Below are 17,694 nucleotides of genomic sequence, written 5' to 3' on the forward strand. Positions count from 1 at the left end.
ATTCTAAATCACACTGTGAATAAAAATGTTTACCTTCAGAGGCCTTCCACATAGAAGTTCCCGGTAGACAGAAGCTCTTTAAAAATAATAACCCTGCAACAGCATTTTTAATGTTTGACTCTCTGGTTCCGACTACTGCATCACTGTCTTATTCTCCTAAAAGTAGGGAGTTTTTAAGAGAGGACAATTTACAGAATAGCTATATAAAAAACGGACGTTCACTTCTTGGTACATAACTCTTTGGTGAGGACAGCTTAGTGCAAGAACTATGTGATGGGGAAGGAGAATACAATTTAAAAACCTCCCCTTCAGATTAAACATAATCAAGGACGCATTTCTCGAGGTTGAGAGCTTTATAAGGAGGGATTTCTAACTGCAATCACTGATGGAGAGGAACAATCATGCTGGATTTAGTACAGAATCTAGTGCCACTAATAATGAGGACAGAGAATGCAGCTCCCCCTTCAGATTCAGAAATAATCAAGGACCGATTTCCCAGGCAGAAATGAAAGAAGTTATATAATATGCTTATAGGGTTTCAGAAAGGTACAAGCGTCAGTGCAAAAAAAAAAAACAACAACAAAATTTTTTTTTAAAAGGAGCGGATGGGCACAGCCCTCCCCCCCCCCCCCCCCTCCCCAGAGCACAGTGATCTGATATTGTGTGACCCTGAGCATAGTGATCTGATATGGTGGGACTGCATCTAGTTACATGATGTCATTTGACTGGTTTTACCTCTGCAAACTAAGCTCTTTTGACTTTCCTACAAATCTTTCTATCGGCTCACCAAGCTCTTGTCCTATTTTATTGTAACCCTATATCTTTGGTGGTAATGTCAAATACCCTGACTTTGTTTTCTGTCTTTCCCTATGTTCATATAATTCTGGCTCACTGTACCCTCCAGAATTCATATCTTTCTTTTGGTATTACTATAATCAATATATTTACATTTGCCTAACTATATGCTCACACTACAGTATTAGAAATTATATTCTTCTGATAGAATGTTGGGCTCCAGGCAATGGTATCCAAGAATCATGTTTCACATTAATGAGCGTGCACAGTTATAGCAGCAGCAAGTGCCATCAGCCACAAGTTGTACGCCTTAAAACCAAATGCAGCAGACTTTCAGCATTAGCAGGCCACACACTTTGAAACCTTAGCTACCCTCTTCAAATCCCCGGCCTTGCTCTGCACCAACACACCTCCCAGCCTTGCTCTACACCAGCAACCTTTCCAGCCATGCTCTGCACACATTCATCTCCACAGGACACCCAAACACTTTGTGTCCTGGGTCACATATAGCACATCAAACCACATTCAACGACTCCCACACATACTTGGTAAACACTGAGGCATACTCTGCATGGCATGATGTACACCCTCATCCACTGGCTACAGAGCCATAAACTCACAATCCATAACCTCAACCATGCTTCGCAGACCGTGCCCCGCAACCTGCACAACACTACTCAACCAGACAATCTCACTTTTTAGGTCTCGCGCCTAGCGTTGCACTGCACCGCAGTGCTCGCGCAGCGAGAGTCCTTTTGTCCGGGGTTCAGAACTGGACCCTGGAATCCTACACGCCTGTGCGTGTGTTTTTTGTTTTGTCTTCTATTATTGGGCTTTTAGTGGCTGTATTTTTTAGACAGAGCACGCAATAGGCCAAAGGCGGGCGCATCGCTCCGCCCACGGCCTATTGGTGTCTGTTACACGCACTAAAGCCTATCTGGTTTCAATTATCGTGCCCAGACACGGGCGCGTTAATTGAAAGCATATGGCTGTCTGTGGCGCGCGCACGCGCACCATTGGCGGCTGTCTCTGCTTCCAAAAGAATTGCTTTCGGTTTCGCGATCGCTTTACTTGCAGCTTTGCTTTCAGTTTTACGATCACTTTACTTGTGGCTTTGCGGCTGCAATACAGTTAATTGCTTAATTGGGAGGAATGCGTGGCTAATCTGTACACGGTTACAAGGTAAAATAAATGAAGGCGGTTACATGGTAAAAAAAATGAAAAATGCGCTGCAAATATTTACCCGGTTACAAGTTAAACAATGGTGCCTAATAATTGCATTATACTTCTCTTTTTCTAATGTCGCGTCAGGCTTACTGAAATAATTGACTGTATCTGCTTAGCTACAAAACAAGGACTCGTTGGGGCTAAGTCATACTTTCTGACTGGACTGAAAACGTAGGATTTTGGCTAGAGTTCTTTCTCTTTCCGTTACCCGATTCCCTTATGTTATTTGTGGGTGGCTGTGTGGGTGGCTGTGTGGGTGGCTGGGTGTGGGTGGCTGGGTGTGGGTGGCTGGGTGTGGGTGGCTGGGTGTGGGTGGCTGGGTGTGGGTGGCTGGGTGTGGGTGGCTGGGTGTGGGTGGCTGGGTGTGGGTGGCTGGGTGTGTGTGTGTGGTTGTGGTGTGTGTGGTTGTGGTGTGTGTGTGTGGTTGTGTGTGGTGTGTGTGTGGTTGTGTGATTACACATCACATAATTACACTGTATCCAATACAACATAAATATACTCCACATACCACTCAGTACTACATAATTGCACGTCACATAATTACTCTACTTAATGCAAGCTAAATACACTCCACACAATACCTCTCTGTGCCACATAATAACACAACACATAATTACACTGTACTCAATGCAACATAAATACACACCTTTCACACAAGTTCGTGCTATATATAAAAAAATGTAAAAAAACAATTGAAATGCAATAGGTCTCACATTACTGAATCTTTGAGCTGCTATTGGTGTTGCATTATTATTAGCAATGCCAACAGCTCAAACTTTAATAGTGCGAGACCTATTGCATTGAAAATGCTTGTTTGTCTTGGCGGGTTTGCTTTTTCTTCATGTTAAAAGACAGGCTTTTGTGCCAATTATTCAATAGAGGTTTGTTTTCATATTGTTACTTTTAAACACATTTTTTAAAACATCTTCACATGATTATGCTTTTCCACACAGCACACTCAATCTTGTATAGAAAAGATCAATGTATCTTTGCTTGGACATGCAAATTCAGTTTAGTATGTGAAAGCTAGGAACAACTGTCACGGAGTAAGCAGAGGCGATCAAGAGTGGAAGGGGTAGACCATCTCTGCACTTCAACAGGGAGAAATAGAGTATTCTATCTGTTACGGGATTTGGGGAAAAAAATTAGAGAGGTTGCGTCTCCGAGCAAAGAACAGGTTTTCATACAATAAGAGGAAAGGAGGTTGCAAAGAGTAGATATATGGAAATACAACCTTACCAATTCCCGGCAGTGTATTTTCCATGGTTTGAAAGCAAGACTTTATACTGCCAACCAATACTTACCATGGTGGGACACCAGTGAAGCTCACCATCCCCGGACGACGGCCAGCCCAGGGCATAGTGCTGGGTACCTCCTGCCTCCAAGGGGCGGATGCTGAGCCCCAGAAATGAGAGCGAGGCCAAGGCTGGTTCTGGCTGCCGGCACACATCGAGGCATCTGCCCAGCCAAGGCCTGCCAGGTTGTCTGGTTGCATGCCTGGAGGCCACTGTTCAGGCATCTGCCCAGTCGGTGCAGCCTGCTGACTTGAGGGCGGGCCGGGAGCTGTAGGCAGCCTCATGTTGTAATTATGTGCTGGAATCCCTGGATTCTGGCTATCAGGAACTTCCATGCAATCAAGAGAGGAACTAAGTGGCTCTCAGACCGCTTGGATTGCTGGCTCCTCTCTTGCATGCCCAGGTTGTGGTTCAGCCTGCAAAACAAACAAAACAATCTTAGAGGATGTTACACCACACTGCATCAGGAACACGACATGGAGCAAAACTCATTCGCTATACTGCTAGGCTCAAAGGAGGAGTAGAGGGAGGAAAAGAAGGACTCAGACGAGTCTGTATCAAAGGGGTGGGGGGGGACTATTCGGCTAGACATCTGTACAGATGTTTCAAATCATGTTCCATGTGTTGCAGGCAATGAATTTCCCACTTTTTCCATATTGGATGGTCGCATACCATGGCATGGAAGCATCAATTATTCACCTCCAGGCAGCTTTTTGTTCCACTAATCAACCTACACCAGTAAGTACCCAAAAAAAAAAAATAGACCCCTCTCTCCCCTTTCCCTAAACCATATATCAGAGTCACAGTGGACCACTGACAGCACAAGGAAAAAGTGGCAATAAGATACATCACAGAGACCCGAATAAATCAAATTGTCTTATGCTTCCTCAATGAGACAAACAACACGGTATCAAACCAAAGGGTTCCCCCTTAGACACCCAAATGCAAGGACCTCAAAGATCTGGGGCAACCATAATATGGACCATTATTCACTAAATCAATTAACGGGTACCATTGTGTTTCAAAGTATGTTCTTTATCTACAAGGGGTCATGTCAGTTTTTCCATAGCTAATAGAGTCCATAATTTGCTGACCCAATCCTGTGTGGAGGGTATCATGTGAGTGTCCCTTCGCAACGCGAGCAATTGCTTCGCTGCTAGTAACATGTTGGTTAGGATACTCTAATCTACTGTGGTCAATACTGTCATGCTCACCAGCTTAAGGCCCAGGATTATAGTGGCTGGGTCAGGCAGCAATGAGTATCCCCACACCCCCTTAATGTGACTCAGGATTTCTTTCCAGGATGTTATCAGACTAGGGCAAGTCCACCACATCAGCAAATAACCCACATTTGTTGGCCACGCCATCTACAATACAACCCCTCCGATGTTTCAAAAATGTGTTGCAGCTTCATACGTGCGATGTACCAGAGTGTCATGACCTTGTACATAGTTTCCCTATTCTGCACGCTCTTTCAAAGTGAAGGAAAAATGGTCCCAGAGCCTCTCCCAGGACTCCCTATGAATGCGACGGCATAGAATCTGCGTCCACTGTCTCATGTAGGGCTGATTATGGTCAGGAGTGGGTTTAACAAGAAGAGCATAGATAGCAGAGATTAGGCCCTTAGGGCCACAGTTACCAAGGAAAAGCTGCCACTTTTGCCAAACCGTTAGCGGCAGAGAGGCTGGTGATTTATTAATTGGGTCTAGTAGCAAATGGCGCAGTTGTAGTTATCTCATGCCCTCTATTTCCTGTAGGTGAAATTCCTGTTTGCACTTCAAAAGGTCTTCAACACTGTCAACCCTGAATAGGTCCTGAAGCATCTTGCATTCCCCTTTGTCCCAGTGCGCAAATTCCCCTTTAAGTGTCCCTGGGGAAAACTCCGCATTACCGAACACAAGTGTAAATGGGGATGGAAAAGTCATTAGCCCATCACCCCTGGTAAGTCTATCCTTTATGGTGAAGGGAGTCTTAAGAATTTCTGAGAATTAGCATACCTCCGGTCTGGCGGTCTTGAGGAGCCAGGGGACTGCCCAAGGGGTCCTTCCAAGGACTGATGCATCCATATGCACCCAGTGGAGCTCAGTCTCATACAGGGATCTTTCGAAGAAAACGTGTAGCTGGGCCACCTGATAGTATTTGCAGAGGTCTGGTAGTCAAGGCCACCAGCTCATCAAGGGAATCTCATAACAGTCTTCGAGACCTGCGCCTTCTTCCTGGCCCAGATAAAGCTATCTATGGCTTGTTGCAGAAGATGTCCCTCTGCGGAAAGGTGACAGGCAGTACTTGAAATAGATAAAGTAGGCGAGGTAGCAAGTTCTGCTTTATAACTGTCACTCTGTTGAGCCAGGAGACATAAAGCCTCTGCCATCTGTAAAGGTCAGTTTGGATGGCGTTAAGGTTGCAGGGATAGTGGACTGTGTAGAACAGGCAGTGCCGTGGTACAAGATACACTCCTGGCTATTTCAGTTTTTTCGCTGGTGCTCACTCAAACAGAGCCAAGGTAGTCTGCTTACTCTTCGTATCAAGCAAGAGCCCCATTTCAACATCTACGATTTGACCAGGTTCACCTTGAAGCCGGACACTGTCCTAAATGTTCACAGTAGCTCAGGCACCTTGGAAATGGATTGTAGAGTGTCCATCAGGGACAGGAGGATATGGTCTGCAAATAAGTGTAGGACATGTTTCTCAGCTAAGGTAATTTGCTGTATTTCAGAGAGTCCCCTTAAGGTAGCTACGAGAGACTTGACTTCTAGTACAAACAAAAACAGCAAGAGCGGGCAGCCCTGTCTGGTCCCTCGAAGGAGGGGGATCTCCTCCGATCTCTCCCCATTAACTTGGACCCAAGCTTTTGGTGTTTGGTAACCAGCGCTCAGCCAAGTCAACATGCGGGGAGTCGAAGCTCACAACCTGCGGTATCTTAGTGAGCAAGGGCCAATTGACTCTGTCAAATGTCTTTTCGGCATCAAGTGACAGTATTAGCATTGAAATCCCCCGATAGTTCGCCTTTTCGTTTAAATGTAGTACCCTCCTAATGTCTGCTGCCTGCCTATGCGTCACAAACCCAGATTGGTCTGGGTCGATTAAATATGGTAAGTGCGGTAAGCTTCGTTTCACAAGGATCTTTGTGAAAAATGTAATATCGAAGTTTAACAGGGCTATGGGTCTATAAGCCCCACAATCCTCTGCTGCTTTTCTGGGCTTCAGGATCAGGGTGATGTTCGCTGCAGCCATTGAGGGAAAGAACATCCACGAGGAGAAGAAGGAATTGAACAAATGTGGGATCAATGCAAGTTTGCAAAAGTTGTATACACAATTTAGGAGACCATCTGGTGCCAGTGATTTATTTGGATGCAAGTCTGAAACAGCTTTTGCAACCTACGCCATTAACTCCATGTGGTCGCTCTTGGCCTTTGAAGGCCTAGGGACGTTGGCTCATGCGATAAAGTTCTCTAATTCCTCCGGGGACATTACATCTCGCAGATAAAGAGAGGAGCAGCAGTCCTTGTATGCCTGCTATTTGTCACAATTATCTTCCAGGATCTCGTCTTCACTTCCCCACAAGGAAGGTATTTTCCAGGAGATTGCCTGCACCCAGAACCGACGTTCTAATAAAGAGTCTTTCTTATTGGCTTATTTATAAAACGTTTGGCGCATTCCTAGTTTGGCTTTCTCTGATTTTTCCTTCTCCCAGAGATTTAATTGGCCCTTTAGGATGACCATGTCTAAAAAATCTCTAAGGGAGCCTGATTTCCTATGGCGCTCCAGAACCTGAGCAATCTCAGCTTCCAGAGTAGCTCTATGCCTCACCTTATATGTCGCTAGCGCGCTTTCTCTAAGCACCGCCTTAAAATGCATCCCATGAAGTGTTGGAACTAATGCCCCTTGTACCATTTTCCTGAAAGTACTGCATGATCGCCGTACTGAGTTCTGGACTGGAAACCCGGTCTTTTAGTACGGATTTATCGAATCTCCAGACTGGGGGCTGAGGGGGACTACTCCAATGAGCACCCTCTCAGAAAACCATTGCATGGTCAGTTATTGCTATTCCACAGAGTTAAATGGACTATGCTGCTTCCCTTATATGCTGTGTTCCTCACACTTGGTCTAAACTCGAGTAAGATCTATGTGTATGGGAGAAAAATACATAGTCCTTTTCATTCGGGTACGCAGTGCATCAGAGGTCCACCAAGACATGGCCATTCAGACCCTGAAGCAGCTCCATAGACATGGAGCCCTCCAGGAACCAATTCAGGTGAGGTCTATCTAATGTTACATCGAGGACCAGGTTGAAATCCCCAACCCAGAACAAGATCCCGGGGTCCCATTCACCAACTGCACTCTGTAGATTAAAAAAGAAAGAGGTGGAAATTCTGCTTTGGGGGCATACATTTCGATTAAGTTGTATAGCTTTTCCCTACGGAGGCCTTCCAAATATATATACCTCCCCTCCTCTTTATTCTTAAGCACTCGTGTTAAATCAAGAATCATGAGGAGATAATTTATGTTGCATAAGATAGGTGTTGCGCTGCCTCAAATGAGTCTCTTAGAAACAGACAATGGCGGGTTGATTTTCTCGGATCGCTCTCCACACCTTGGGGTGCTTGATTGGGGAATTAAAGCTGTTAACATTCCAAGATACCAACCATACCATTCTACTAAAGTATAGAATACGTTGCAAGTACTGGGTCTCCCATATAGTCTGTTCGAGGAGTAGTACCCTCCACTTGCCCACTGATAACATGACACATAGTGGTCCTATGCAAAGTTTGAACAAAACGTTCCTCCCCCACCCCACCCCACCCATCATGCAAACCCCTCTCACCTCTACAGCCTTCCCCACCTCCCAACCCGTCAATTCCTGGGAAAAATCCACCCCACCAGAAACAGAACTGATACATCCCTTGCGCCGGGATGAGTCGTGCTGTAACCCACTAACCCCCTTCGGCTACCACCAACCCTCCACCGCCCCGCCCAGCACCATATTTTAAAAAAAGTCGCCGTCTTACCGGTTGAGGGGCTAACCAGCCCTCCACTGCATCTCAGTCCCCAGACTACCCCGATTAGGAACTGTAAATAGGCTAACTTCAATGAGAGCACAGGGCATGACATGACAAGACCATCAAGCCCTTTGAAATGATGAGTATAAAACCAGGAATGTGGAGAATGCCCCCCATTTGTCCACGGACCCTCGAATCAGTCAGCAAAGTCTCCCATCCGCAGGTCCTCAGTATACGCTTCCTACAAAGGTATTCCGTCAGACTTTCACCAGGTTACTTGCAATGTGATTGTCTAGGAGTGGTAACTTTCTCCCATCGCTCCCTTGTTTGCTCCGGTTGTCCCTTCCCTTCCTCCACAGGAGTCTCCGGGCATTCTTGAGAGGGTCCCAGGATCTCCTGTGCTTCCTCTGGGGTTTGTATTGTATGAGATCTGTTCTACAACTGGAACCACAGGTTGAAAGGGAAGGCTCATTGGCTGGTCTGTCGCCAGTGCAACTTCACCGTTACATATACTAGGGACTTATAAGGGTACACCAGTAGCCAATCTGGGGTGTAAGTAAGTACTCACCATGTCCAATTCAGTGAAGAAGCACAGAGACTGGGGTTCTGATTAGCAGGATCCCGGTCAGACTAGTCAAAAACACACTGACACCAGGCAAACCGTGGGGGTAACCATGCCAGAAGGATCTTAACTTCCTACATCATGCTAGGAAATGCTCATACTAATCCTTCAGCTGACAAGCATCCAAATTGGTAAAGACATCCGGCATCACAAAATGTGGATAAGCGCTTGAAGGCTTGAGTCAGATGTCGAGCTCTGGCTTACATCAGGGTCCTTTCTGACCCTAGAACTCAAATTAAGCAGAGCATGGGTCCTCCCTGATAAAAAAAATACATTAAAAAGCAGCAACAATCCATCCACTCCAATCTACAACCTTGTCTTCCTACTGCAGTCGGTTGTACCTTACATGCTTCTTTTTGAAGTTCATGAAACTGAAAATGCTAAGTAAAAGGAAGGAAGTGATTGTGCCGTGTGGCTAGAGCTGCCAACTTCGGCACTGGGGAAAGATGTTTAAATACTGGCCTTGGCTCAACACCTTGTGATTCTGGGAATATCACTCTGTCTCCCTGTGCCTTAAAAATAAAAGCACATTTATAGCGTGCTCTCCCCAGCACAGGCAAAATTTTGTGTCCGCATTGGGGACATCCCATTTTATGTAACATAGCAAACTGTCACTATCTTCAATAGGGGCCCCAATTTGGCTTTAGATGAGGAGAGAAAATTCACAAACAATGCACCAGAAAGACCAAGACACACAACCACCTAGATCGTTTGGAAGGGCACAACAGAGGACCTGGGTGGTAGAGGCAGAGGTTAGAACCCTTTTGCGGGATAGAGGCAAGCCACGGATTGCCCATGGGACTCTGACGAGAGAGACAATGGACGTGAGTATCGCCTTACCAGACCTAAGTATGTATTACTGGTTGGGCTGCCTGTTGGTGGTTAACGGCTGATTCTATGCAGAACAAAGGGATCCAGCCTTGATGGCTGACAGAAGGGCATGGGAGCTGCACAGCTATACACGGTGGCTCTACGGTACGGGAAGACTGACAACCCTCCCAGACCCGGCAGCTAGGATGGTCTGGACCTGGAGACGTGCGACACACAGTTTGCGCTGGGCGGGCGGGCTAATGTTTGAGACACCGCTGTGGGACTCGACTGCGTTGGCAGAGCTACGTGGGGTGTTGGTACCGGTAAAATGACACGGTTGGCAGCTCGAAGGTGGGAGACATAGGGAGGGCTAATGTTCACGGATCTACAGAGTCAATATGACACGCCAGGGGGACAATTTCTATGCTACCTACAGGTCAAGTCTAGCCTAACATGACAGATCACCCCAATGTCAGGATTTAAAAAACGAGAACCCACTGCAATAGTAGGTGTTGGGCGCGACACTACATAAAGACAATATCTCAGCTGTACTCCACGGTTCTCACTAAAAGTCAGGCCAGTGACAGAAGCTATAACATAAATAGGAGGGAGACTTCGGCAGATTAGAGGATAATGAATGGGGGTGGCTTGTAGATATCCCGAGGAGGTCGCCATTCGGGGGTATCCGGTTGATTACATCTAAAACTGCTGCATCGGGCATACTTCATACGCATGAGGCTCCACAACATGGGTGTGATTGACTTGGATCATTGCCTGAGAGAATGAGGACAACGGGGCGCACTGCTACACGTGCTCTGGAAATGCCAGAGAGTGAAGGCCTTTGGACGAGTGTACAACGCAGACTCTCAGAGGCAGTGAGACACCATGGAGCTTATGAAACACCTGTCAGAGGATAATCTACAACCTTCAAACCAACAACCCGCATCAATGTGGTTTGGAAACAACAGCCCTTCCCCAGACACTCACACAAACACACACACCGAATGACAAGATTATACTAGATGAAGCACAACCTTAAACTGATATCTGCACTAAGTGCTAAGTCAAATAACAAGCAAATGCTACGCTACACAAATACATATTAAGTTTACCCACCATCCTCACACTGCCCCCTTCCGTCAATATCGAGCTTTAAAGTGTCACAAAACTACAGTCCCGCTAAACCTGTTGTAAATTCAGAACTACAAGTGACGCAACGCAAAGAAACCTCAGCTAAATTACCTGGAAATCATAGTAGCTCTGCCACCAATTCCTTTCCTATTTCTTTCTCACCTTAACTTCTCCAAGCTAATGTCCCTCCTTTTCCATTGCATCTAGTCTCCTCTACAGACCTGCAAAATCACCTGAGTGAAGTTTAGAGCCCACTATGCTTATTAGCTTACAACTAATTGTGTTCTGGAGCAGTTTTGAGTTTAACATTATAAACATACTGTTCAAAGCCTAGCATACCGACCACCATTAAAGTGAAAGCACCCAAAAAACAAAAAAAAAACAACAACAAAATCAATCGTTCCAGAGTGCGACTGCTATTGTTAGAACGGACCGCGCTTGCAAATAAAATAAAGAAGCACAGCCACTATAGTTAAAGCGGATTGGCCACCATTAATATATATATATATATATATATATATATATATATATATATATATATATTATCTACTGGCGGTTGCCAGTAGATAGTTATAGTTAGGACCCTGTTTCCATAGGAAATCCGCAACATTCTATTTGGAATAACTTTGGCGCCGGTCGACGAATCCTCGCGAAATTTTCAAAATAGGTGGGGCACTACGCTCCGCTCCTACCCTGAAAGTCTCGGGGGGATTCGTCAAGCGGGGGCTGAGATAAAAGGGGGGTCCCAAAACGTGTTTTTCCCATGCATTTTTCCATAGGACCTTTAGACACAGCTACAGCCCGAACGGCTGAACAGAGTTACTTGAAATTTGGCAGAGAGGTAGTCCTCATGTCAAGGAAGTGCCTTTTGTAGGTCTGGTGTAAATCTGTTCAATAGTTCCTGAGAAAATAGCATTTAAATCAATATATATATCTGAGCCAGCTTACGGTGCGCGATTCTGATTGGCTGTTAGATCTTAGTAAACATTCGAATCGTTCGAAACCGGGAAGCGGCGGCCGCCATTTTCTCTCTCGCACTCTGAGGGGGGGGGGGGGGGGATGAAAAACAAAGGCAAAAAACATGTAAAGGGACTGTTTAGAAAGCTCCTAACCACCTAGCCTTGATGAATGTGTCCCCAAAGAACCCCCAAGGCCAAAAATTCATTTTTATTTTTTTACGAAAAATCGCCGATTACGCTTACCGTACGAGTACGGTAAAAAAAAATTTAAAAAATTATCCACACTCTCCCCACCCCGTGTGCAAATGTTGCTCACAAAGCACCATTAGTACATGGCATATAATAGTATAGAAAATTAAAAAGCTTACCTTTCACAACGAAGCGCATAATATATCCTCCGTGTGCGCACGGTGCGCGAAGCGCATCGTGCGTACATGGCCCACTCACGGCACTAACTGCGTAAAGTGTGCGCGCACGGTGCGAACTGCGTTAAATGGGCGCGCACGCCACGAATGGCGTAAAGTAACTTAGCATTTAAAAAAACGTACAAATTCACTGAAAAAACCATAGATTTCACACACGTTATAGTTAGGAATTAGCATTTAAAAAACCTTGCAAATTCAGTGAAAAAACCATAGATTTCACACATGTTATAGTTAGCTGGACATTTTACTGATAAAAAACCAATGAAATTCCCCCGTTATAGTTAGTGCAGGCAACTATAACTCACGCGACCGCAATCCTCTGCTGATGACATATGTGTCTTTATGAAAAAAAAAAATTTGTAATATATGTATAGCTAAAATTTAATGGAAGAAGACCTGGGCAAATAATTGTCTAAATACAGTATTAGCATCAGCAGAGAGGATTGCGGTCGCGTGAGTTATAGTTGCCTGCACTAACTATAACGGGGGAATTTCATTGGTTTTTTATCAGTAAAATGTCCAGCTAACTATAACATGTGTGAAACCTATGGCTTTTTCACTGAAATATATATATATATATATATATATATATATATACACATACACACACACATACACACACACATACATACATATACACACACTAGCGACATGCTGCGTTGTAGGAAAGCACGACAGTCGAATAGAGGGAAATTGTTAAAGAAAATAGTGCTAACATACTGTAGCTAAAACAGACTGTTTAACAACACTAGTAAAAAGTCCAGTCCTCATTATTGGAGGTTACAAATTCAGACAAGGCGGTACTAAGGAGGGACCACTAAGCCTATTCATGAATCAAAAGCAAAGATTTTGAAAGGACAGTAACAGGAGCCAATTGAAAAGATGGGTGGAGGTTCAAGTCCATACCTGAATACAGCATGCTTCACAGATCAGTGCATACGCTGCCCAGGCTTGACCTAAAAAGGAACTGTACTGATGTTTCAGAATATATCTGTATTAGTACAAATGAAGCCATTTTGTTTGCAATACTGAAGTGTGGTGGAAACAAATATTTGATTACGATCAATAACACACCATTACAGGATGACATCTGCACACATTATCGTTTGTGTGCAGTAAAACCATATTTCGGTGCAAATGTAATGGTCATTTCAATTGAAAATGTGCTGTCTGTAATGGCAGTTCTCTACCACACCATGCATACAGCACACAACGCCACTCCCTGCCATGCCACTCCATTTTACAATACTCCATGCCATTTGAATCCAAACCACTCCAATCTACGTCACTCTCTCCATGCCCCTCCACACTTACCCCACTCCACTCCATTCCAATCTACCCAACTCCACTTTACCCATACTCTACCCCATTCCAATCTACCCCAATCCAACCCACTCCAATGTAACTCATCCAACCCACTCCAATCTACTGCACTCCACTACCCCAGTCCTCTCTCCCCCTGGAATCTACCCCATTCTATTCCACTCCAATCTACCCCACTCCACCCCATTCTATTCCACTCCAATCTACCCCACTCCATCCCATTCTATTCCACTCCAATCTAACCGACTCGACTCTCCACTCCACTCTCCACTCTAATCTATCACACTATTCCACTCTACCCCATTTACCCTACTTCACTCTAACCTGGTACATGCCACTCAAATCTACCGCACTCCACCCCACTCCAATCTATCATACCCCACACTACCCTACTTCAAAGCATCATACCCAAACTACCTCAACATGCCCCCACTCCATTCCACCCTACAATAATCCACCCAATGTACCCCACTCCAAAATGCCACAATCCACCCCACTCCACTCTACCCCAATATATCTCCCTTCACACCAATATATCCCACTCTACCCTACCCTTATTCACCCTACTCCAATCTACCCCACTCTAATCTACACCAATCCACTCCATCTCAATCTATCACACTCCACCCCAATTCAATCGACCCCACTCCAATATACCATGCTTATCTACCCAATTCCCCCACTCCAATCTACCACAATCTAACCCACTCAACTGTACCCCAATCTACCCCACTCCATTCCACCCCCACTCAATGCCAGTAACGTTTAGCCATGCTGAACACCAACCACAATGGTGTTAAAACAACTTGAGAAAGCCAATAGCTCTCGCATAGGCGAGACCTATTGGCTTAGCCAATTCTTTTTACATTGGTGCTGGCAATCCTGCACTAAAGTGATCATGGCTGGTAATAGAGGGCGTCCACTTATGCAATCTTGCCTGATAAATAATAATGCCGTCGTGATGTTTAATGGGCATGTTTAGCTCTTATTAATGAAAAGGTTGGAGATCCCTGCTCTATAACTAGCCTTCTCCACATTTCTCCCCCTCCTTCCATATTCCTCTCCCGGTCCTGAGCTCCCACTCCTCACTGGCAGACTAGAATTGTCTACAGCTTCATATCCTACAAACAAAACACCCATGGTCCCGTCCCTCGCTCCTGTCTGAATATGTCCTCGTTGTTTTGATATCTCAGTTATCTCATCGGTTATTCGTTCTCATTCACTCTTCTCCTCCTTTTCCTGCCCCCACCGTCCTCTCCACCCTCAATGGTCCACGCTCTCACCTGGCACAACACGATACCCCTCCAGGAAGGTAGCCCTGAAGTTCTTCGCTTTTTGACACGGAGAGCAACACAAATCCAGTCCGAGGCTCCGATGGAGCTCAGGCCAAATAGCAAACGCGCATGCGCAAGTGGGTGGCGAGCTACACATTCCTGCTGTACTCGCGCAGGCGGCGTACCGTTGTGTCCCTCACTACGCATGCGCGACACATTAAACCCGATAACGCGCGTGCACTCGTTACTGGGCTCTTTAAATGCCCAAAACTACACTTCCCGACATGCAAGTTCTGAAACAAACGCGGCAAAAAGCCGGTGCACAAAAACAAACAGAGTCATAAAAGAAAGACTAGAGAAACAAATTAAATGCAATTTCAAGACCATAACCATTTTGCATAGTGGAGGGAGTAAGCAGGGCTGCCCTTTACCCCAACAGCGCCATGGGCGAAACCAAATTTGGAGCTGTAGAGGTGCAGGCCCAGGGTCGCAGTTACGGTAAGGTGACAGTAAAGGACACAACGCAGTTATTGGTTACTGGGCTACACCATAGAGACCTCGTGCAGTCTCGCCCACCTTTATTTATCCCCTCGGGGCGAGCCCGCCCCCAGGGGTGTGTGGATGCGTGTATTAGCGCAACATTGTAGTGGAGAGCCCGAGTGGCTCTCTACATCCCTCCTTTGTTTTAGCTATACAGTCCACACAAAATCCACACTCATGGAAAAGTATATACATAGTCTCTGGCTAGGCGCCGGTTTGGGGCGCAGCCCGTACCTCGGGCACCTGGAGCAAGAGTCGACTGACCTATCCCGCATGAGAGTCCCAGAATCACCCGCCCCAATGTCTTGACTCCCGGACCCCTGGTTGACCTCCTCACCTGACTCGGACGATCGTCCACCGGCCAGAGGGGAAGCTGTTCGGGTGGGAGAGGCTGGAGCCCCGTCCATGGCCCCGCCCTGGGCCAGATCAGGATCTTCGACCTCCAGGCCCGTCTCCGGCACCACCTTGAAGCTAGACACATTCCTTGTGATGGCCTGCGGGCCCAGACGTGCCGTGATCATGGTTCCTTGCACCCCAGTCACTGTCCACTTCTCGGGTTCATAGGGAGTTCGGAACTTCCAGCCGGGGTGCCGGTCCTTGATGACCACGCTGTCTCCAACCTTGAGCTTCATGTCCCGGGCTCGGCGCGCTTCACTCGCCTTCCGGTTCGTCAACTCTCTCCTGGCCTGAATGGCAGCTCCGTCTCGCTCTGCGGGTGTCCAGGCGGGATGCTGTCCCTCGGGGCTCGCTTGAACAGAAGGTGCGCAGGTGCACATTTCGTGGTGCTATGGGGGGTCTGACGGTACACTCCCAAGAACTGGCTTAAGGCTGCTTCCGGATCCTCCCCGGCCTCCACGGCGATCCGCAGTGCCCGGTTAAGTGTCCTCATCAGTCGTTCCACCTCCCCATTAGCTTGCGGCCACAAGGGCGTGATTTTCCGGTGGCGGATGGCTTGACTTGTCAGGTATTCATGAAACTCCCGCCCCTGAAATGGGGGCTCGTTGTCCGACTTTATCTCTTCGGGCAGTCCCATCGTTGCAAACACGCGATCCAGAGCTCTCTTGACTTGGGGAAATGCGGTGGACGCAATGACTTCCACTATCGGGAACTTTGAGAAGGAGTCAATCAGAACCATCATCTGCCGTCCATCCGAAAACTTCCAAAGTCTATGCTGAGATGCGTCCATGGCGACGTGCTTGCCTCTTCAGTGATCACTCGGGCGGGGGCTGGATCCCCTCCAGTGATGGTGCAGGCATGGCACTGCCTGACCATTTCATCAACCTTGGTATCCATCGCCGGGAACCACACCTTATCTCGGAGTCGTGCTTTGGTCTTGGCCGTGCCTTGGTGGCCCACATGCGCAAGTGCTAAGACCTTCTGCTGGAGGCTCTCTGGGACCACTATCAGCCGTCCCCTCAGGATGACGTCTTTGTCCCCCACGCTGAGCTCACTCCGGATGTGCCACAGTTGCTGAAGAGCATGACTGACCTCTGGCCGCAGAGCCCGAGCCCCATCGAGGAAATGGGTCCATCCCTCACGATCTAGAGCTTTCCGGACTCGGGTAAGAGTGGGGTCTTCCCGTGTGGCTATGCCGATTTCTTCTAGAGTCATCGCTTTAGGACAGGCCCCTTGCGACACCATCCTCACGAATGCCTCCGTGTTGCATGTGTCTTCCTGCACTCCTGCATCGGGGCTGGACTTTGGATGTCTGGACAGGTAGTCCGCAGGGTTGTGGGCCCCTGGCCGGTAGACCACCTTGAACTGGTATCCCTGCAGTTGGACGGCCCACCTTTCGATTCTGGGCGGGGCTAGCCTTGCCGATCCCGTGAACAGGGAGAGCAGAGGCTTGTGATCGGTGACCACCGTGAAGTCTTGTCCGCAGAGATACAGATGGAAGTGCTGGCACGCCCATTTGATTGCCAGCGCCTCTCTCTCAATTTGGGCGTACCTCGTTTCCATGTCTGTCAGTGCCTTGCTGGCGTATGCCACCGGCTTCCATACTTCGGAGCTGTGCTCCTGCAGGAGGACGGCCCCCAGGCCCACCGGGCTGGCGTCCACCACCAGTTCTGTTTTCCGTCGCGGGTGGAAGTATGCCATGATTGTCTTGTCGAGGAGCCCTTCCTTGATCTCTTGGAACGCTTTATGGGCCTCAGGGGTCAGTTCCCATGGGCGATCTTGGCGCGTGAGGGCACGCAGCGGTTCAGACATTGCGGCCAGCCGGGGAATGAACCGCCCACAGTACGTAGCCATTCCGAGGAAGCTTCGCACTCCGGTCGGGCTCCGAGGGGTGGGT

General features: G+C 47.2%; 1 protein-coding gene across 4 annotated transcripts in view; it reads right to left on the minus strand.

Moving 5' to 3' along the window:
* HCFC1R1 (host cell factor C1 regulator 1) overlaps positions 1-15,008 on the minus strand; it is a 46,653-nt gene extending 31,645 nt beyond the window's left edge. The window contains exons 1-3 of one of the 4 annotated variants that reach the window (XM_085618511.1): positions 14,871-15,003; positions 13,171-13,231; positions 3,327-3,733 (exon numbers count right to left, since the gene is read on the minus strand). In XM_085618511.1, the coding sequence (XP_085474637.1) occupies positions 3,327-3,652 (326 nt within the window). In that variant the 5' untranslated portion in view covers positions 3,653-3,733; positions 13,171-13,231; positions 14,871-15,003. Of the gene's footprint in view, positions 1-3,326; positions 3,734-13,170; positions 13,237-14,870 lie in introns of all 4 variants that reach the window. The other 3 variants (XM_085618514.1, XM_085618512.1, XM_085618513.1) reach the window with 3 other exon arrangements.
* Between the last annotated feature and the right edge of the window lie 2,686 nt (positions 15,009-17,694).

The sequence above is a fragment of the Triturus cristatus genome, chromosome 7, assembly GCF_964204655.1.
Source record: "Triturus cristatus chromosome 7, aTriCri1.1, whole genome shotgun sequence".
NCBI classification, from domain to species: Eukaryota; Metazoa; Chordata; class Amphibia; order Caudata; family Salamandridae; genus Triturus; species Triturus cristatus.